This window comes from Haliotis rubra, unplaced genomic scaffold, assembly GCF_003918875.1.
Source record: "Haliotis rubra isolate DU_JTF1 unplaced genomic scaffold, ASM391887v1 Scf631, whole genome shotgun sequence".
Lineage (NCBI taxonomy): Eukaryota > Metazoa > Mollusca > Gastropoda > Lepetellida > Haliotidae > Haliotis > Haliotis rubra.
The window spans coordinates 548,297-571,760 of NW_025767337.1; the positions used below are offsets into that span (position 1 = coordinate 548,297).

Genomic DNA, 23,464 nt, shown 5'->3' on the forward strand with positions numbered 1-23,464 from the left:
TTGTGGGTTCAGTTGTTGCCAGTGCATATTCCATAATCTATGTCTCAGTAAATATATAGATATAACTCAAGACACACGTCATGAATGTCCAACATCTGCTCGATTACGGAAACAAGAGTCATCGGAAGATGAAAAATGCCCCGGCCCCCCAAAGTTGGAAGAGCAAGTTATCTGATTGTTACTCAAGGTCCAACTTGATTAAAGGGTTCCCCTCTAATCGTTCTGTTCGAAGATAAGACTAGTGATTGAGCTATCCAAAGAAGACCATGGGGTTGAAATTAGGAACGTTTTAAGTGTGAGTCACACCAACATAAGTAAAAGCCAAATTTGTTGCCATGGAAACGAAAAAAATATAAATTCTAATGATCCTAAAGTATCAATATTCATCAGTTGACATACTGGTCTTCATGAAAGAATAGCTGATAGCTTTAAAGATCTGGTCCGAACAGACACAGTACTATGAAAATCAAACAAGTTGTAATGGGAAACGAAATAAAACAGAAATTCTAAAACACCCTGAATAGCAACAGGCACCGCTTCATGGTATGTTTGATATTTCTGCAAAGTTTGGTAAATAGTTAAATCAGTTATATTTTCTGATTCGGAAACAAATTCCACACCCTTGTCAGGAGACACAAACATTTTAAAAGAACATTGAACATTGTAATTTAACACTGTGGAACAATATCTTACAAATTCGGCAATCGACGAGTACCACAGAGACATCATTTCAGCCGTTGCCGATATGGACGTTAAACCAAACCGTTGTTGGAAGCTAGAATAGAAGCATAACGATAACATGTATGTGTTAAGCTTGTAAATGTCAAATATTGTACAACTAAACTGGTGTCAGTTTCAAATATTATTTCTGGGTGATCAAATATAGACATGTAGGTGTATGTAGATAAATACAATGTTCTTACTTGCCTGAACATTCATTTGTATTTATTGTATGTCTTTTTATGACAAATAGATCTAAACGGAACAATATTCGTTAGTCCAATGTTTACATGTTTCCATATTCCTATTTTGTATTGAGTTTAATTTTTGCGCCACACTCAGCAATATTACAGCTATATGGCGGCAGTCTGTAAATAATTGAGCCTGGACCAGACAATTCAGTGATCAACACCATGAGCATCAATCTATGCAATTGGGATACGATGACATGTGTCAACCAAGTCAGCGAGCATGACCACCCGATCCCGTTAGTCGCCTCTCACGACAAGCATGTGTTCCTATGTCTTAGTTTGTACTTATATCATTAGAATAAAAATCATGTTACGATTAAAGTGTGAGGAGAGAGCTAGTTTCTTCCCATTATAGGGAAATAGACTCGTTAAAGATCAGCTATAGAGCAATGATACTAAAGGGAAGGTGTCACGAAATAATGAAAATGACGCAATATGGTGGATTATGTAACGCAAAATCAGATAATTTATTAAACATAATTGCACGATAAAGCACGTTTGCTTGGATTGTTTCGTAACGTGATTATAGTATCGATTGCTATATATTATCTCTTTTTACTTTTTTACATGCGTCCATATACCTTACTTTGTGTAATCTTTGTAGTCGGTATAAATCACGAGTTCCACGGTGTAGGTCTGTGTCATCAGAGGGAGCGGGGCACGCATTTCTGAAAGTAATGAGCCTGATTATGAGAGAGGCAGAGAGAGAGAGAGAGAGGGAGGGAGAGAGAGAGAGAGAGAGAGAGAGAGAGAGAGAGAGAGAGAGAGAGAGAGATGACTGAGTTAATGATTTCATCGGCATTCAAGATGGCAGGGAGCCAATATTTAGTTTCCGACTTCTTGTCTAACATATGCTATATTTGGGATTACACTTTCTATGTAAAGTACAGATTCTATTCCTTTTTGGGTTGAGTCCCATCCGGGATTCGAACCCACACTTTCTGAGAGATCAGGCACCTAATCGCCAGCAGTCAAAGTCAGCCGCCTAACCCGCTCAGCCATCGCAACTACCACAAAATGGAAGTCGGACAACTGGTAGTCTAGACTGTGGACTATGTGTACCCCTCTGATAAGCGTAAATTGGTACGGCTCCCACGCCCGAAAGCTAGTCTTGTACTTTTGGGGTTGAGGGTTGACTCTGAGGGTGTGGGTTCTAATCTTGGATTGGACTCAACCCAAAAAGTACTAGAATATGTACTTTACTAAGAAAGTGTAATCCCAAATAATACATATGTTAGATTTGACCACTTTCTAATTGGCATTGTGTCATCATAGCACACAACAACACAAGTGAAATTAAAAATACAAATCCTGTGACCTTGGATTCAGTGATTCCGAATATTATGGCCACAGGCCTATTTAGAGGTAAATAAAACGAATCAAGGTTTAGCGTCTCAGTAAACCGAGTAATAGCCCCTTCAGGCAGAGTGTGACTAACGCTGTATATTTAACATGGTCAGAGTCATTCATGGAGGTATAGATAGTGAAGCTAAGCTACTAATGCTAGTGCCTTATCCAATAAATGCGAATTTGTAAATGTTATGTGAAAATGCTTTTCAATCGTAAAAATGTATTATTAATAACAATGCTTGTAAGAATAACATAGTTTGATGGTATCGGTATTATTGTACAACATGGTTAAGTTTGATTGTAAAATTATAAGCTTATCGCCTCGTGGGCTCAGGTTCACGTTGTTATAATACGTAAACCATATTTCTGGTAAAACCTGTTGTGACATTGCTGGTATAGTCGAGCACCATTGTCTCGATATTCATAGGATCAAGAAAACATATCGAGTTATCCGAACTTCGAGACATCCGATCAGGGCATGTCATCACATATCACTATGAAAGAAAACAAAACAAAAAGTAGATTTCATGTATATTTACGCTACCGCATCCCTTTGATTCATGCCGCACCGTGTGCCAACGTGTGGAAACAACTTCAGTTCAGAGGGATACTTGCCCATGAATGGTAGATGAATATCGAGTTTCTTTGCAAATATTGAGTTAAAAGGGTAATTTTGCTTGTTGGGACCATGGAATTATATCCAGATATCCGAAATATCGAGGCATTCGTATCGAGTTAAAAGAGCTTGAATAATGATAAATTATGAAGGATTTTGCTGGCACGTTGATGCTATATTGAGATATCGAATTATCAGAGTTCGACACAACGGTGCTCGACTGTATATTGCTACTCAGCGTAAAATCACACTCATTCACAGCAATGCCTCATGATTTCTATTTAAAATATTTTTGCATCTGCATGTACAACAGGGCCAAGGGGCGTTGGGGTAGCCCAGTGGTTAAAGCGTTGGCTCGACACGCCGAAGACCCGGGTTCGAATCCCCACATGGGTACAATGTGTGAAGCCCATTTCTGGTGTCCCCCCGCCGTGATGTTGCTGGAATATTGCTAAAAGCGACGTAAAACCAAACTCAGTCAGTCAGTCAGGACAACAGGGCCAGCAATAACTGCTGTGTCTAATATTCGTAAAAAAGAACAGGGATAACGTTAGTACACTCGCAACATAAATTATATGACTTTTACCCCTGCGTGTTGTAGAAGTATTTCTGATGAGGTAATCCGTTGTGCGTTCGTGGGATTCTTCCACGTGTCTCAGAACGTGAAAGTGTGTTTTGTTAGCGGTGTTCGTATCTGCAGGCCACAAGCAGTACTTTTTTTCCATGAATTAGCATTGTGCCCATCTGTGAGAAGAAGAACTCAATATATCCTTGACATTGTACATAAAGGAAGACTGACTTGGTTTTTCCGTTTGTATCACAAAACGTGGTAATTATCAGTGAAATCGTTGAAAAAGAACTTGATAATAACATTGTCTCATTTTACATGTCTCATGTTTACAAACTGTTGGTCTTTTCCTACTTTCTGATTGTTACTTTAGACACTTCAAGCACTGAAAACATAGTAGGTATAAGGTACCTGTCTGCACAAACAGAAACGTTCAGGAAGCGTTACTATAAAACATAAAGACATTTTAAGGGGCATTATCAAAACTTACCCGTAGATCTGTGTGTGAGTGAGTGAGTGAGTGAGTTAATATTTAACGTCACATCGGCAATATCTCAGCCATATCGTGACGAAAACAATTTATACGATAAAAAGTGAAAACATTTTGAAGATTAAAATCTGTCGACGATGGACAGTAAAAATACTAGAGAATCACAGCTATGAATATAAAACTAGCGAGCAAAGCTAAAACATTCCAATTAAAGAAGACAATACAGTATATAAGACGAGCTATAGATCGCCAACAACTGAAGGTAGATCACCATACTAGGAACCAGATCTGTGTGTAATACTGGACTAAGAATACATAAAGTTTGGTGAATACTTACAATGTCGAACTGACCATCCTCATCTTGTCTACACACAAAAGCTCCAGAGTATTTTTTGTTTCGATATAACCCACAATGCTGAAAAGATGAATATGCAAGTAGGGAAAGGCATATGCATTTTGATGCGGAGAAATCTTTACATGGAACACTACTACACGTCACAGCATGTTGCATGTTACAATGAAAATGAGTGGTTTAATTTATCAGGTATTTTAATCCCACCTTAATTTTGTGCGTAGGTGCCTGAGTGAGTGAGTTTGGTTTTACGACGCTTTTTGCAATATTCCAGCAATATCACGTCGGGGGACACCAGGAATGGTCTTCACACATTCTACCCATGTGGGGAATCGAACGATTTAACCACTGGACTACCCCTCCGCCCCATAATGAAAATGAGGATGCACGGACAATTTTGAATCAAACTTGATTTATACCCCAACTGCATATTTTACCTCACTGTACACACGTTGGGGAATATATTAAACCTTGATTCTTAAGCAGAGCTACATATTAATAATAATAATATGGACATTTGTAGAGCGCAGTAGTAACTCCACACCTCAAGGGCATGCTCTTTGCGCAATAGTAAATATGTACACTATATACAGGAAGAAGTATTATAAGATTTAGTTGTGGTTGAACAAGAATGTTTTGAGGCTTGATTTAAAGATGGAGATGGAAGGAGATGACTTGACATGGAGAGGTATTGAGTATATTTCGGTATTGCTGTAACTTTAACTTTTTCTAAAAGCATGCATAATAATGTGGTACGGAATTTCATAAATCTGACAAGCTATATCACCTAGCTTATTATGAATCCTAATTTTATCCGTCGTTCTAATTCTAAGCATTATGCTCTGATTGTTGTGGTCTGGTATCCAGGGGCCAAGAAGAATAGCATTATGAAGTAATTCTGATGACGAGATCCCCAGGAAAAGTCGTTCAATAACCCTCAAATACCCAAATCCCTCCACAGATTTACCAACCTCAACTTGGATTTCATATTGTGATTTATGTATACACACTGAGCGTGTTAAAACACAACAAAACGAAACAACCTCTCCATAAGCTTATATACAAGAATATGGCTGTCCAGATGAAACCTTGACTCAACTGTCAAGGGTATACTTTTGATGATTTTAACTTTCCTATAGTCAACTTTCCCTTCATGTCGAGCAATATTCCAGTTGATCCATCTTTTGTGTTTACTTTTCACAAATGTTGACCATTGAGCATGCTCCATTTTACGAAAACACTACGTCAACATTTCATTATACAGAGCTTCACGTTGATCCAGCCACGACCTCCTATTATAATCGATACGTACAAACGACTGAGGGAAGAGCGAGGGCGGTGGCATGTATTGTCCGACATGGTTCTTTGTTGACAGTGTGTCAATACTCTGAATTTATTTTTTCAACCCCAAACTAATTGATATGAAAGGATGGGCCCAGGATAACGTTTTGTGGCTTTGACCTTTTTGCAACGTTAAGCTCAGAAGTCCAGATTTTCATAAGCCTGTATTGGCTTTCTGTCCGATGTCCGTCTTTTATAGGGGCATTCTTGAGGGAGTCTCTAAACCCTAACTCCACCCCATAAATCTGACTGATCAATATTGACACGTTTCATGTTGCATTATTAAGGACGGTGGGCTAGACTAGAGGTTGATGTGTTTCATCGTCTCACCAAAACCCCGGGTTCGATTCCCACATGGGAAAAATTTATGAAGCCTGTTTCTATCGTCCGTGACATTGGTGGAATATTCCTAAAAGCGGCATAAAACCATACTTGCTCAATCTTTCATTGTAATCGTTGAGCAACATGTGTCGTGTTTAATGCCCCTTGAAGATTATTCGAATTGCAGTTATACCCCACATCACTATTGTAATTTGTAACCTCACCTCGTTTACCGGCTCACTATAAGTCGATGTAAAGACGCCTTCAACGTTGTGGATGGTGTACACGGGCATGTTGACTGTGTTGACTGGACTAAGGGTCATCGTCAGATCCATAGACTCCTGCAGAGTATGGAGCATTAGGTGGAGTTCCTCTGGCATGTCTTTGGACAAGTTGTTTGGTCCCCTCGTAGTTAGCCATGAGAGTTCTGAAAAGGTGTGTCCCACGAAGGTACTCGTAGTATGTATTTTGAATTATTACTTGCATGCGGAAGATACTGCAGTGTAATACTTTTACGGCAATATTACACTAGTGTAATACCGCTAGACGTATGACGTCATAATGGTTTACAGTTATGACGACACAATGCTAATACCTTATCACAGCGTTATTAGACCTTGCCTGACTCGCGGAAAGCTGAGAGTCATCAAACTGTAGGCAGTTTCTATCAATTTATGTTGGAGAGTAAAAAACTCGCTTAAGAAAAATGGTATTACACGGAATGTCGACATAATGGATAACTAACTGAAAGGTACATTCGTCAGCAGATGCATACAGCCACGTGCATATGCTGGTACATATCCGTATTGACACATTCAAATATGTGTGCAGCTATAGCGTTAAAAAGCGGATACATTTACAGTTACAGTTACAGTTACAGATACATGGGAAGAGACAGATATGGGCGAGAAGCAAGTTTGAAGCCAGCTACTAATGGAATAAAGAAGCTGTGCTTCGTACAGTGTTCAATAAAAATATATTTGTTAATCGAACTTGATTATTGTATCTTTTAATTCATCTTCATAAAGACATTTTACTTCAATGTCGCGATTCACAATTTATGCGTTAAAGCATGCCGCACAGGTGCTATGTCTGTGTGTTTTCTAAAACACGAGAATGTTTTATTGTGAACATCACACAAAGTTTGCTTAGTTAATTGGGACTTATAAAAACATATTTCAAAAGAGAATGAATCTTACGTGATGACAAGTTTTCAACTTCTACAACATCGTAGGCCTGCTGCGAATATTAAAGGTACAATACGAATTCCCAAGGATGTCAACAGGACAGCCTTGTTTGGTTCGTGCCTCTGAGGAATTGGTACCAAACTGGCACATTAACAGCTCTGGCAGGTCCTCGTTGAGACCAGTTAGTGGCAGGACCGTTCACATCCGTTTGAGGGAGTAAAGCATCCCACACCCGACGTCATTGTCCTTCCTCTTCATTGGTGCAAGTCCTTGACAATATGTTGTTCACAGATGAATCAAGGTTTCATCGGGACAGCTCTGATTGTTGTGTTCTGGTATCCAGGGGCCAAGAAGAACAGCGACGATTGCGATGCTCGATGTCAGCAATTTCGGAGTGTAAGTGTAATGATTTGTGTGACATCGAAACATATATGAGCACACAACCGATTTGAATGGCGTACATGTACCCGAAGGCGACGTTATCTTTCAAATTCGGTTTGTACCCTTAATGCAAATGCAGCAACGGAACGGAACTTTGCTGCAGGATAATGGCAGCCCACTACTTTAACGTCTTGTAAGAGACTCTTGGAGGCAATATAACACTGGTGTACTGCTATATCCTTCTGTGTCTCAATACCTCTCACCCTTAGAACATATATTGGATGAGAGGGATAGACAGTTACGACGGGGCAAGAACCTGCCAGTGACACTTACCTTTGGTTGACATTTTGAACAACATACATCAAGCTGTTTTCAATCATATGGGGCTTTCTATACACGTTTGTGTCTCACATGTACCTATGCGATAAAATCCAATATCAACACTGTTAATTGTTAGATAGGAAATAATATTTCTTTACTCGGGTATGTCTCAATTCATTCAAAGTATTTTTCATCTTACGTGATTTTAATCGTAATATGATTGTCTGTTTTTAAAGTTTTCTTAACTCTCTAATAATTGTCAGTAGTGTGATGTTATCAATACAGTCGGTGTACCATGTAGATAGAAAAAGTTCTGCAAGGCCCCATGGTCCCCAGTGTGGTGTTCTAGCTTTGGAGTTGGCGATCTATAGCCCATATCCTTTACAGATATACAATGTTATGTTCATCGACATCAATAAAACGTGTGAATCCATCCACGTATGAAAAAAAAGTCATGTTACAAAAATACTACCTTTGATTGCTTGCACTCTGTCTCCAAAGAACGCTGCCCCTGTTCCCTCAAAACACAGGAAGATGAACACACCACGCCACATCACTACGTTCGAGAAAGGTCACATGTAGTACATTGACACCACATAATTGCAAATGTCTTTTTCTCATCTATTCCTTGCAGCTACTATAATGACACACCAACCGTGTAACGTCTAAGGCGGTTTGTGTTTTATTGACCAAGAATGAAGCTGGCAAAATGTGTCTCTCAGTTCAAAGGACCATGTATCGTCATGGCATAGTTCTCTCTTTTTAATATCATTGGACGAGCAACATACAATGTTAATCTCTTAAATCTGATCTAAACAAAAGTAGGCGCTAGCGATGGATTAGCGCCTCCTCAGGGGATTTCGCTTTGGGCGACTAGATATCCGTTATTGGTAAGCATACTGATGTTATAATGAAACTATCAAGAAACAAAGTCTTTGAACGGCATTTAAAAATACATAAAACGTGATACACATAAAAGGTGATCTCAAGAATGTATAGATGTCAACTTCATTTTTATGAGTGAGTGAGTGAGTGTGGTATTACTCTGCTTTGAGCAATATTACAGCAATATCACGGCGGCGGACACGATAAATGGGCTTAACAAATTGTACCCATGTAGGGAATCGAACATGGGCCTTCGACGTGACGAACGAACGTTTTAACTACTTGGCTAACCCACCGCCCTCATTACTATGAGAAACACGACGTTTTTACAAATATTCTTACTTCATCACCTGACTTGGCAAAACTTGAGGTGAATTAATAATTGAATATTTGAGTTTAATTGCAGGTCATGCTTCATTTTGAGTGGGCGGTGGGGTAGCCTAGTGGTTCAAGCGTCCGTTCGCCATGCCGAAGACCTGGTTTCGATTCCCACATGGGTACAATGTATGAAACCCATGTCTTGTGTCCGACGCCGTGATATTTCTGGAATATTGCTAAAAGCGGCGCAAAACTAAGCTCACCCACTCACCCATAATTCATAAAGAGTGTAATACAGTTGGAACATTTGCCACAAACATCTGAAACAGTGTGTACGTGCAGAATGCTTCCCAGCCTCTACGGCTTGATATCAGCCAGCAGCACAATATTTCTGCTGATGTTGATAGAACAGTCTGAATAACATTTTTGTCATAAGAATTTGTTTCAATGAACATTTCAATCTACAATTTATTGGTCTATTCATAATTGTGTTTTGAAATGTCGACTGTGTGTAACAAAATGCAAAGCTTTTGTATTTAAGCGTTTTAAACAACTTAAAATTCAGGATTCAGATTTTTCACGGCGAGGGACACCAATATATTATATCCACTCAGGTTGGTTTCTTGTTTGTTTTGATTTTGTGTTGTATTCTTTTCACAGCCCGTGATGAATAATTTGGCCAATGTATAGCACAGACTAAACATCCCGTCACCATGCGCATATCTTTCTGTATAAGTCTGCCAAGGCTCTGCAGTGACACCAAAGTCCATCTGACAATCGAGATGTCCACATAACGAAAGACATGAAGTAATGTTTAAAATCTACATCTGGGGTTTAACTCTTGAAATTATGTCACAAACCATGCGTGTCTTAGAAAAAAATTAATCTACTTCAATCTGATTCTACCTGTACGGTGTTTCTAACTAAACCTTGTGATCACAGAAACACACTTTATATTTCTGATTCATGATGTGGTAATTGTCATTGTATACTGGAGAACACCTTGATCGTGCCTTCTTGGAGGTAACATATGTAAAGGCGACCACGTTCATCTACACAAATTCCACGGGGATAGTTTATACCCTCCTTTGATGTCAGTATGTTTCTCACAAAATCTCCCGACTCAGTCAAATGTATTATCCTGTGCCCTAAGCAATCCGCAACCAGGATGTCACCAGAGTTCGTGCTTGTGATACCAAGAGGGTCTTGAATGATTTCATTTCCTGTATGGTGGAGTTTGAACAGGACATCTCCTTCAGGTGTCAAACACAATATACGCCTGGTTCCTTCGTCAGACACAAGGATGTTCCCTTTCCTCGACGTACAGAGGTAATAGGGTCTTTTGACCAGTGGTACCCTATCTACAATCGGCATAAACGACCTCAGAACGTTCCCCGCCGCATCAATAATATCCACACACGGAGGGACAGAGACCCGGCCGCTAGTGTTGACGATGTCAGAGCAGTCAAACCATAATAATGTTTGCTTGTGTTGATCGTTGAGAGATGCACAAGGTCTGGAGTGACGCCAACCGTTACAAGCTTTCGTTCATTGCTAATAGATACAATCACCTGATTGTTTGACAATTTCGCTATATTGCATGGCCGACTTCCAACATCAATGTTACTTTGACATGCTTTATTATTCCGAGTGTAGAAGGACTTCAGATTTCCATTCCCATCATCTATGACCACCAGTGTATGCGTATTGTTGACCACCATCACCATTACATCCAAGGGCGTGGACGAGGAGTTGTCAGATGGTAACCTAATGTTTATTGTATTATGTAAGACAGGCGTTCCCTTCACATCAAACACACCATCACCATGCATCTCATTACCCTTATACACAACCTCAATGTCTCCCAGTGGTAGATTGTCTAGAACATTGACAAGCTTGTCCATATCCTGTTCATAAATGATTTTGTCCACAGTCTCGTTGACTACAGCCTCTTCTTGACGTTCCTCCTCAAACCACTGACAAAATCGGTACATGTCCACCTGACATTCAGTCCCCAGACCCTTGTCTATCAGCTCGACCTCCTGGTGGTACATCTGGATTGACATTTCTCCCGCCTTGATGTCAGCTTTTAGCTGTCCAAGGTGAATTTCTGTAGCTTCTTTCAGTTTGTTTATGAGTGTGTTCTCCTTCTGTTTAATCTTTTCTCTGGCCATGTCACAGGACGACCGAATCAGTGACTCCAGTTCTGACGATGATTCACTGACCTCAGTGAGTCTTAGTTTCTGTTCTCTGACTCGGTCCTTCCTCATTTGTTCGTCTGTAAGCAACGACTTCCTTTTTGTCATCAGTTTTGTCTTCATCTCGGTAAGCTCTGATTCAATTGTGACAACAGATGAACATTTCCTGTGGTAGACTATGCAGCACTTCTGACAAATCAGCTTTTTGCAGTCTTTGCAAACAAACTCAATACATTCATTTTTGTGCTCTTCGCACATTACCTTTCGCTTTTGCAAGGTTTTTGTATCTCCTGTAAAAATGATAACTTCATGGTTCCGTGTTGCTGGAATTCGTTTGTGCATTGCTGCACATTCTTCACAGACTGCGTCATCACAAACGGAGCACCAGGAAACAGCTGGAGTTGCCTTCCCTATTTCTTTACAATACTGGCAGTTCGTCATGTCTGAAAACAAGGAAAAACACCATGTCTCACTACAACCGAGTCTGGACCAGACAGCTGACAGGTTCGCATTAGAAGAATCGATCTTCGTAATTGAGACACGAAAGTTAGCGTTACCTGATCACAAGTACTGAGAACTATTCTTGGTGGAATATGTTGGTGTGATAATATTTTATCTGCCTGAAGACCGCCAGTAAATAATGAATGGCAAATGAAAAAATGAAAATGCGTTCATTATGTCCGTTTTAGCCGACCGACCAAAACGTTTTGATACAAAACGTCGATTAGCCTTTAGGCATTTTTTGTACGATATATGAAAAACAAAGTCAGTATTAACGCCGTTCGCGACAAGCAGGCCAATGGTTTATTAAACATCAATAATAAAATAGAAATCTCTATTTAAAAAAATATACTAAAGTAGGGTCCATCGTACGATTCTGGATACACAATAACTCACTATATATTGAATGAAGATGATAACAGGTTTTACGGAAAGATGAGCAGATAATAATTAGAAAAGTGTGCAATTGCCAATGTAATATCCGGTTCCATTGCATTTTTTTTAATATTTTGTTCGACTTCTCTAATTCACTATCAAATACGTCATCTAGTCTCGTAGCACAGGACATTATTTCTCAGTGCCGATGATCTATGATGAGCCGATACATCCTCACCTTTAGATCCTGGACCAAAGGAGTCCAACAGTCCCTGGATGACAAAGCTTGGCTTGACGTCATCCGCCCATTCCTCCACTGGTTTGTCAGGCTCAGACACTTTCGTCATCTTGCTGCAGAATGGACACAGAAGAGACTTGGCACTGATGGCTTCGGGTTTAGTTTTGGTGTAGTTGACGACACATTTCCGACAGAATGTGTGATAACAGACAAGTGTGCATGGCTCCTGTAGGACCTCGGTGCAAATGGTGCATCGCAAGAACTCGTCAGTCAGTTTGACTGCAGCCGCCGCCATCTGCATTAGAATCAGAACTTTAAACAGTGACGTTATATGTTGATCCAAGTTGATCCAATGGCGGATTTCAGAGTTACTTTATCACATATACATGTATACAAGGACAGTTCCAGAATATGAACACACCCCATTCGTCTCCACTCCTAAACATTATGTATTTTTGTATTACCGCCGCACTCAAGCAACATACAGCGACATGACGGTTGTTTGTATATAATCGACTCTGGACCGGACAATCCAGTGATCAACAGCATGAACATCGATCTGCGCAGTGGAGAACCGATGACATGTGTCAACCAAGTCAGCGAGCCCGACCACCCGATCCCGTTAGTCGCCTCTTACGACAAGCATGGGTTACTGAAGGCCAATTTTAACCCGGACGGTTCTTTGTGAGAGTGAGTCAGTATTCTGATTTTCGTGTTTTCAAACTAATATGAAAGAACGGGCACATCGTAACTGTTTGTAGCTTTGATTTTTTGCAGCATTCTGCATTCTGCACATTGTGCAGTTTTATCCATAAACATCACACACATTTAAATAAATATACAGTATGAAAGCGAACGAAGTATCGAACGAAATACAGTTCAACATCACGGTGTTTGAATCGTAATCCGCAGTATTACATGAAGTGAAATGTGAGGGGTGTTTCATATACATCGCTTAAACCTTGTTGTATTTCCTGTTCATTAATGTTATATTAGCATACATTATCGGAATTACAGTACTTGCTCGCAAAGATGTTACTCATAACCCACAGGGATATATACGTGCAGCTCTGCACACAAACAACAGCATTGGCTCATGTTACAGCCCATTTTTAAATTATATAATTAATAATACTGTTACAATATTATCTACAGTATTGTAAAGAGTATTGTTAAAATGATAATATATTCACGTTAAGAAATGTACATGAAATCTTTCTTTGGAATGTAACTTTGTGTAACTATGCATTGTTGTATCCACTGTAAACACGGTCTAGATATATGGCTGGAACATTGCCGATGCCACGTCACATTTTAACTCTCTCACTCAGGCTTTGTGTACAGCTACACATTCATGTGCATAAACATAAAGCATCGCTATAGCACATTTGGCCACCGAGCCGTGTATAGCTGGTGTAAATAGGTTACAGATTACAACATCCGTGGCGACGCATGGCTATGAGCTCTTATCAAACCGAAACTAGGACAGAACGGACATTTCCGGGAAACAACAAACCTATCAATTAGATAATTAATGATAATTTTGAATGTTTAAACACATCATTCGAGTCTTGGAACACTTATTAACAATACTTCAAGCATTATATCTCAATACACATGAGAATTACATGAAAATGAGAACAACCGATCCGCGAACCATAACCGGACTTACCCTGACGCAATAACGACCGGTGTCGATGTAAATTGTGCCCCCTGAAATATATGCCTGCATGTAACAGGTTGTGTATAGGATTGATGCGTGTATATATATGCTACTTCAGTTTTCACTCCTCGACTTAAAACATGGGATTATATGCTTGATATATTGAGATAGGTATTAAATGTTTTATATGGCGTTTGTAATTTGTTGTAATTAAAGTGTTGAAATTTTTTTTCTTTGCTTCTGTACAAATTTAGTAGACTTTCATGACACTGAGGGGGCGATAGTTAGCCTCGTGGTTTAGCCGTTCGCTCGTCACACGGAAGATTTGGGTTCGATTTCCCACATGGGTGCAATTTGTGAAGCCCAATTCTGGTGTCCCTCGCCGTGGTATTGCTGGAATATTGTTTTAAAATGGCGTAAGACCATTCTCACTCTAATAGTCCTTAATTAAATGTCAGGAAGAAGTCACGATCTCATGTCAGTAGTGGTCTTGGATGCGATATTTACAAACAAATGGAGGTGTGTAAGATAACAATCTGATCTACATCACTGTATGTAATGAACTTGACTGATATTTTCCGTACAGTATTTTTATATTTTTTCTCGGGGGTACAGGTGAAAATTGGTCCTTCTTTAAAAAATAGTACTTCCGTGTGTTCTTGTTGGGTTTGAAACGTTTTCACTAAGCCTGACACTGATGCTCCCCTATCTATTCCGATGATCAATCAGTTGCGATGATGCAATCATTACTCTTGTTTTGACAACCAAATCCCTAAACTATACAGTAAAAAGAACATTTGAATGCGGAGTATTAACCGGTTTTGCTATAATTAGAAACCTATACGGAGTACATGTTATCTGATATAAATGTCTCAGATTATGTTACTGACTTTTAGGTTCACGAACATCTAATTATGATATATGTATACACAATAACATATGTTAATTACCTGGAACAGTAATTTCCAGCTCTCTACGTATTCGGATATATGAGACATAAAACGATTTCGGTTGTTCAAACAAAACTTCTTGTAATATCTAAATCGTAAACCAACATGCAAAAGACGAACAACACTCCTTTGTATCGAGAGCAAAACCTAATCCACTGACACGGTGGTCTAACGTGGGATTTTATGATGCTTCTATATCGTTATTGCAGAATTGCCTCCCCTAGACCATTGAGGGTCTTTGTGTAACGCATAACCTGGTTCTGTTTTCACCGTCTTGCGAGTTTTATAGCTTGTCAAGTGTAAAACTAATCGGTTCAATTTACCGCTGTACAATCCACATATTAACATGGACAAACAGTCTTGACAAATTACAGGTACAACGACTATACATCAAGAGCTTGTTAATCCGTCATTCCTGAAGATGATCTTAAGTTTGTCAGCATTAAACTGGTGTTTCTGGGTTTCAAACATATATACAGGGCTGTTTAGTTGCGTTAACTGTATCTGCAAATATATAAGTCCTTCACTGAGACCACAACCCTTTATTCGTGATACGAAATGAAAACTACATGGTATTAAAGCACTGGCGAGGCGGTAACCTAACTAGCCACTGTCCAAGATGCAAGTCCCGACTAACACAAAGAATTCTCAATTTAACCGTTAGGATCGAATCCTGCCAGCCTCATCCACAACGTCATACTTCAGTGGCCAAGTGGTCATTGTCGAACAGTGATTATATATATAGTTCGTTATATGTCAGTTCGTCAAAAGCGTGTTCGACATAAACGTAGTTTACTGTAGGTCGTACATACATTGTGTTATTTCTATGAAAGGTAACAGGGAGTTGATTCAGGGCATACTCGCTGGTTAAAAATGCAAATTTCTACAAGACGTGTACAAAAGCTGTAAATTAATCTTCGTTAAGAACTGCATGACGACAAACATTTAAAGCAGTGTACGAATGCCCCTGTGTGTTTGCAAACGTGCTGGGAATATATAAGAGAACGCATTTGTCACCTTAATTCTGACAATGGCACAGTTCTCACAGAGTAGCATTTCGTTCATACTGATATTCCGGCCTTCTTACTAACGATTCCTTTACGGACTTATCTCCCTTGTTTGATTCAGGATGTGTTCATTATCGATTGTACGTGTACGTCTGTAGATAGTAAGTCAATGGTCAGTTACGTTTCATACAATACGGGACATACTGAAGGTCTCAATTCAAATCAGTTCCATTTCACAATTGGCAATTTGACAATGAAGGTCAGATGAATCAAATTTAAGAAAACGGTGCGTGTCGCTGTTAGATATATTGCAACATAATCGAACTGTCTTGGTCCCTTAGTTCGCAAACGAAAAATATTATGAATAAAAGTCAGAGCTAATGTCCATACCAGAACATGAGCTGGTAGATTTTCCTTGAGGTGTATGAAATCCAAAAATCCAGATATCCGGATATTCAATTATCCGGACGATTTACGTAAAAATGAATGTGTCCGGATATCCGAGGTCTCACTGTACATTCTGACTGAGTACCGTTTACACCACTTCTGGACATCAGTAAGTTGCCAGATGCACTTGCACGTATATAGACCATAAATAGGACTGGTATGTACTAAGTTATCGTTTAACTTATCTTATTTAAAAAATTAAATTCATCTCTCAAGCGTATAGACATTTAACAACTATAAAGCATCACCTCATATTTTTAGTATGAATGTAGATTGGTTTTCATGAACAACATCAATGGAGATGTTTTTTTCTTTTTAAGTATTTTTTTCTCATCTGCATGTTGTACATCACAGTCCAAAACAAATGAAATTATTGCATGTGACAATATGAAATTCTTGCAAGGATGTTATACAACAGTTTACAATGTAGAAATCCTGCAAAGTTACAATAATCATTCTTCGTTTTAATTGCATAGCCGATATACGTTAGGGCACGCTGTATATTTTCTTTCTTTTTAAATGTCGAGTTGTATAATTACATATATGATTGTTATGAAGATACACCAGGGATCCATGATATTTGAGAAGAGTGTTTGAAAGGAGGAGCAAAACGAGTAAAAATGCCTTGAAAAAGTTACATAATTTGTGGCTTAATAGTAATTTAGTATTTCCCGCAGAAAATATTCACAATTCGGCGAGTGAGGCAAACTTTAGTAAACGTGTGACGCATGAACATATCAGATACTACATTCATGTCATATTTACACAAACACAACTCATGCACATCGACTTCAGTTAAGGTCAATGCAATATGTACGCTCTGCGTCTCTTATTCAAGTTTATATTTTTTCAATGACAAAATATGATCAACATTTATATCATCACCGCTTACTTGCACATATGTGCCTCAAGATTGAAATTAATGCAACATCTCGCTGATCGCCAGTAAACGCCACCAAATCAGTTTATCTGTCAGCAGTAGAGGACATGTGGAAGTATCTCATGAATTTTGCAAGGAATTGATTGATTGAAAACCTCAGAAGTACATTGTATACATGTGTCGTATTTGGACAGAATGATGGAGTGGTGGTGGAATTGGGTTTAACGTCGTGCTTGAGAATATTTCGCTCATATGACGACGTGCATGCGTGTGTATGTGTATGTGCGGCTGCTTGTACTAGCTGAAGCTGGTTTTATAGTGCTAGCCCACTGAGATACCAATCCGCAGTGAAGCATGAATACCCCACTCAGACACATTATACTGACTCCGAGCCGACCAGTCCTTGTTGTACCCATTAATGCCGAGCGCGGGGCAGGGACCACACAGAATGATGGAGCCCACGCTGATTACATATACTTGCCTGGATATCCATCTCAAAATTCACTTCTAGTGAAGGAAGAAATTCTCAGCTAACACATTTGAGAAATATTGGATGGCGAGCATATTACTCTCAACTAATACATTCGAGAAATATTCGGTGGTGAGTATAACGGCAAATATTTGAAAAATTGCAATATAATATGATTTTATTTTTCTAGAAGCCTTGACATTCAGTAGTTTAAAATGAATTGCTACTCGTATGCTATCTTACAGATTAATACAAAATTGGACAAGATAGTTAAACATTAAGCAGTAAAATGATAAGAGGTACATCTAAGAAGCTGCGTCTTTCAGTAACGTGAATTAAAAATAATTGACACTGATACCTTTCCACCAGGTGTTACCACAATATTGAAGCCATGGAGACTATCACGAATGTCTTTCACTAACAGTGAATTCCAAGAATTCCTTTAAAGATAACATAGTTTCTATACCGGCAACTTAACGAGTCCTTCTGTTACCGTTGTGTAACCCGTAAAGAACTGGGTTAGAAGTGGTTCAGTAACCCATGCTTGTCGGAAGGGGCGACTAACGGGATCGGGTTGTCAGGCTCGCTGACTTGGTTGACACATTGTCATCGCATCTCAATTGCGTAGATCGATGCTCATCACTGGATTGTCTGGTCCATACTTGATTATTTACAGACCACCGCCATATAGCTGCAATATTGCTGAGTGCGGCGTTACACGACAAACCAACAAACCAGCCAACCGTTGTGTAATGCCCGATAGAATGTATCTCATAGACAATTACCACTAACAACATACAGGAGAAAGTGAGTATGGTTTTACTCCGCCTTTAACAATATTCCGGCAATTTCACGGCTGGGAACACCAGAAATGGGCTTCACACATTGCACTCATGTGAGTAATCGATCCCGGGTCTTCAGCGTGACGAGTAAACGCTTTACCCACCATATCGCCTAACTATCTAACTATATTTAAAGTAAACTAAACTATCTCACTCCTGTAAGTCCCCATAGTCCCTAGTATGGTGATCAACCTTCAGTTGTTGGTGATCTACAGTCCGTTTCTTTGTATTGTATTAATGTTTATATAAATGTAACTTTCATAATCAAATGCAAATTTTAATTTCTATTGCTGTGATAATGTAGTTGTTTTGTTGTCCTTGTTGACATATTTTACAATATAACTTGATTTATTATCAATGTATGACGTGCTTTAGTCACTAAATGGGTGAAATATTACCGATGTGAATATAACTCTTAACTCACGCACTTATTATTGAACTGTGGGCTTCACTATCGGTGTGTTTCATGTTTAGTGTTTTACAGGCATGGGCTGGTGCTGACAGAGATGAAAGAAACGGCATGGTAATGAAATCATTCTCACAGCACGTGTTCACAACCAAGCGTTTCAGGACTGACCAGATGCCGATGATATTTTAACTTGCATCTGATTGGAAAGGAAACCGGAACATGTCTGACCTATATATCAAAATTTTAATCACATGAAAACAGATTTTCAATTTAGAATGTGACAGATAGATGTTATGTTTAAGGATACAGAAGTCCATGTCATTTAAAGCAAGATTAATGGCGTTCTTGTTCTACATGATGAACGTCTCACATGTTGTTACGTGTTATATTGTTGATCGTTTTAATTTCAGAAACAGTATGTTGTAACAGTATGCTGTAAGAAAATACTGAAACTTTTATAAACAGCACTCGTCCATGAAAGTATGAAAGTCTGAGGCCTGCTGACTGTAAGTATATTTATAGTGAGTGTGTGATTGATTATGGTTTTTACGCCGCTTTTAGCAATATTCCAGCAATATCATAACGGGGGACACCAGAAATGGGCTTCACACATTGTACCCATGTGGAGAATCGAACACATGAGGGGACACTTTAACCGTTCCGTATATTTCTGGAGAAATAGGGGTGAGAATAGTAATGTCATTCTATTATGACGTCATGGCATCGTGTGAAGTAGCATGATTGATGCTATTCCACCTAAGAGATATCTAATTAATGCATTTATTGGACAAACCGTAAAATATAAAGCTGTTGCCTGCACGTGGTTTTTTTATCCAGTTTTCGACAGTACAAATTCAAGTGTTTTAAAATTGACACTTTTATCTGATCATTGTGTTAATGATGGTGGCACGTGGTCCTATGCATAGCGCTCAGGTCACAAATTAAGTTGAAGTTAAGCAACGTTGGGCTCGGATAGCCCTTGGATGGGTGACCGTGTTGGCAGCTTAACTCCTGAGAGTTTCTAGGACTTGAGTCCTGCCCCACAACGAAGCACATGTGATACATGTGGTCTCACCTTACGCAAGTGAGTTTGTTCACAATTGCATCTGTTCACCCAGCAGGAAATGGGTACCCGGTGAAAAAAGTCGTGAGACTATTAACCTTCTAGCGCCTAACAGGCAGCTTGGGTTATCCGGGGTAATAATGATCAGATTGTGCGCTTTGAGCAGGATATCTAGCCTGAAAAAAGGCGCGTTATAAATATTCTCACTTTATCATAATTAATGCCGTTGGCAGAATAGGATACATTGCACTTTAAAGTGAGTTTCATGCGCAGCATTAAACAACCTGCATTCGTCCGACTTCAGTTAGTCTGTGACTGTGTTCAACATAACACCGGATTTTTTTAGTTATTTATCTAAATTAACTTCCACCGTAATATTTTAAGATATGTGTGAGTATATGTTGTTTTCAGTCAATTACATATGCGAATATTTTAACAAAACATCGACAAAAACATGTTCTAATGTCTTAGTTATAAGTTATTTAATTTAGTCTTAGATTATAATATGATGTTTACCAGTTATAATTGGGTAGATAGTAACGCATACAGTTACAATAATTTTGTTGCTGTCAAATTGAAATATTAATAACGATAGCGATTTTCATTTCTTTTCTGTGCATTTGCATTTTAATATATCTTAGGTTTTTTTCGAAGATCGGAATACACGTACTCGCGTCATTAAGAGAATACGTTCAAATGAATTTCTGATACAAAAGAGTGTTACGTGTTGATTGCCAGGTTGAAACTAGACATGTAATTCGGAATCAGTCCGTAAAAGAAATTAATATGATCAAACAAATAACAAATAAATGTTCTGTAAATAACAAATAAATGTGCTGTAAATAACAATTGGAGTCTAAACTACACAAATCAATACAAAGGTATCACTATGACCGTACACAATTTGTGTTGCAGTGCAGTTCAGCAGAGGTAATATAACACATTAGGAGTGATTATAGCAGAAAGACACTGATGGTAATTTTCACGTCTCAACAACATCAATCGAACTTCCAACTAGGCCTAGGCAGTGTATATATGATCATCACACATCATCCTGGTATTCTGGTATCTTGAGATGTTATCTGAAATGAGAGGCAATAGCCAGCCTACCGTATATAATACCTCACAAAATTGCTGCACAAATGTCCTCTCAGCCTTATAGAGATACTTCTGGCAAAGTCTAAATACTGCACACGACTGTCCCCGACTCAATCTACAAGTACAATATGTAACAGTAGAACCACAAGGTATACCACTGCCTCATAACAAGAGGAATAGAACTTCACCAACTCACAAAAAATGGTTAGTGTCACGTGATCTCGATCAAATCTTAAGGTGCACAAATACATTTTACCATGATCTTTGGTGTCACATTCATGCGTTTCATCAATTGTGATAAATTAGAAATGTTTCTATAATTTGTCGAGAAAAAGCAAAATGTCAAAGTCATGCGACATAACTCGAGCACATTTTGCCTTCGGCAAGAAACTTCTCATGTGAATTTCTGATATATCTCAACAAGTATCTTCTTTCCTTATGAAGTTCGTAAATAATGTGTCTTCATTCCGGTTGAGGACCAGGAGCATGACGCGTTGACACGTGGTGTTGGAGATCATATCCACCATAACACATGATTGCAACTTGTTGGTCTGTAACTATTTCAGTCACTACTGTGTAGCCGCTTTCGAGCTCTAAACTTTCGCGAATAAGGTTTGAAATAGCCACATGTTCGTCTTATAAACCATTCTTCGTCCGTAAATCATTTTTCACACATAGAAGCTCCAGTATTCCTTACTAAGTGACAATACGAAGTTGCTTCTTATTTTACAATATAAGGGTTGGTCGCTTTTTACAAACATTACACCAAATGTTGATTTGCTGGTGCATCCTATTACCGATTATTTCATTTCTTTCTGATTCAGTTAGATGTGTTTACAATATATGTGATACACATACCGGGACGTTATATATGTTCTGTAACGTTTCATTAGGTTGTTTGCTGGCTGGTTAACGCAACACTCAGCGGTATGAAAATAATCGTGTCTGGACCAGACCACCCAGTGATTGATATGATGAGCATCGATCTGCGCAATTAGGGTACGATGACATGCATCAGCCACGTCAGAGAGCCTGATCGCCCAATCCCGTTAGACGCCTCTTACGACAAGCATAGGTTCCTGAATTCTAAGCTAGATCTTTACGAGTCCGTGAAAGAAGTTGTCCACATAACATATTTGGGGAAAGTAGTTTTTTTAACAAATGCAATAACAATAACAGATACAATAACATATACAAATTTTGGAACGTCACATAGGGAAATGTGGTTGTCTCATGTGCTTGGAATATAATTAATAAATCTGAACAAATGTACATAAACAATACATTTTCAAATTATGGTTAAGAAATATTTTCTGAAAGTGTACCATTGTGCACCACATTTGGATAGCATGGGTAAAGTTTGAACAGCGACACTGAATGCCTTTTTCTGTTATTTACCTTATGTGACATATTGGATTTCCCCCCACTGTTTTATTGAGCAAAGTGCCATTGCCTCATCACAATACCTCCAAATGACATATTGAATAACTGTTAGTCCATCAGAATATATTATGCTCTTCTTCGACCATTCCAGTCAGTTAATATTTGCTGCGATGTACAACATGTGATTAGTGTCAACATCGCCTACGTTCAGACATGTGTCATCTCGATGGAAAGCAGTTACTTATCGATTACCAGTAAACACGAAATCAATCAGCTTATCTCTCAGTATTGGGCGATCTCATGAATACTGTAAGAGATGATTGGTACAAATTAGACGTACAAGAGGAGCCAGCGATGGGACAGGCTTTAGGCAATTGCGGACCTTATTGCCTCATCTTGATATTCACTGCTTTGTTGTTATTTACATTTTAGCATCATGAACATAGTTGATCTCAAATCATACATTCATGACATACTACGGGTCATCATAAAACGTTGCAAATGTATGACATTTGGTAACTAAATTAAATCAAGATCTTTTCAAAAGCACCAGGGCAATTTGTGGCCTCATTTATGTCTGTATATTTATAAACTAATACTGATACCTTTTCCACATTATTATAGCACATAGCCAGTATAATACCTGCATTTTCCAAAAAGGTTTAGTCCATGGCTATATGTTACGGCAGCGTGAACCATGACTACTTTGTCATATCCTATTCCTGTTGGTTTTTATTATTAGGAGGACTGTGAACATCTCAGAGGAAGTTGACAGTTCAATTTATATCAAGACGTGTCTGTTTCATGTTGGGGGAAAGACGAAAGTGATACAGAGCTGTT

At 38.8% G+C, this 23,464-nt stretch overlaps 1 protein-coding gene and 1 long non-coding RNA gene across 2 annotated transcripts; one reads left to right on the top strand and one right to left on the bottom strand.

Annotated features, from left to right (window-relative positions):
* The first annotated feature begins 1,948 nt into the window (after positions 1 to 1,948).
* On the top strand, positions 1,949 to 22,692 carry LOC124256620. Its single transcript, XR_006893010.1, has 3 exons — positions 1,949 to 2,079; positions 16,200 to 16,205; positions 22,681 to 22,692. It is a non-coding gene; the product is annotated as an uncharacterized LOC124256620 (long non-coding RNA).
* Positions 10,364 to 14,111, bottom strand: LOC124256619 (E3 ubiquitin-protein ligase Midline-1-like). The gene is made up of 3 exons (XM_046690591.1): positions 14,086 to 14,111; positions 12,414 to 12,708; positions 10,364 to 11,742 (listed from the first exon to the last, which is right to left on the bottom strand). Exons 2-3 carry the CDS (start codon positions 12,706 to 12,708, stop codon positions 10,484 to 10,486), a joined length of 1,554 nt encoding a protein of 517 aa, XP_046546547.1. The 5' UTR covers positions 14,086 to 14,111; the 3' UTR covers positions 10,364 to 10,483.
* Positions 22,693 to 23,464: the final 772 nt, after the last annotated feature.

Bases quoted from the DNA above. Each gene is read 5' to 3' on its own strand.
- LOC124256619 (XM_046690591.1), bottom strand. From the start codon at position 12,708: ATGGCGGCGGCTGCAGTCAAACTGACTGACGAGTTCTTGCGATGCACC. The intron at 11,743-12,413 runs GTGAGGATGTAT...CCTTGTTTTCAG, and splicing joins CTTTGGTCCAGGATCTAAAG to ACATGACGAACTGCCAGTAT.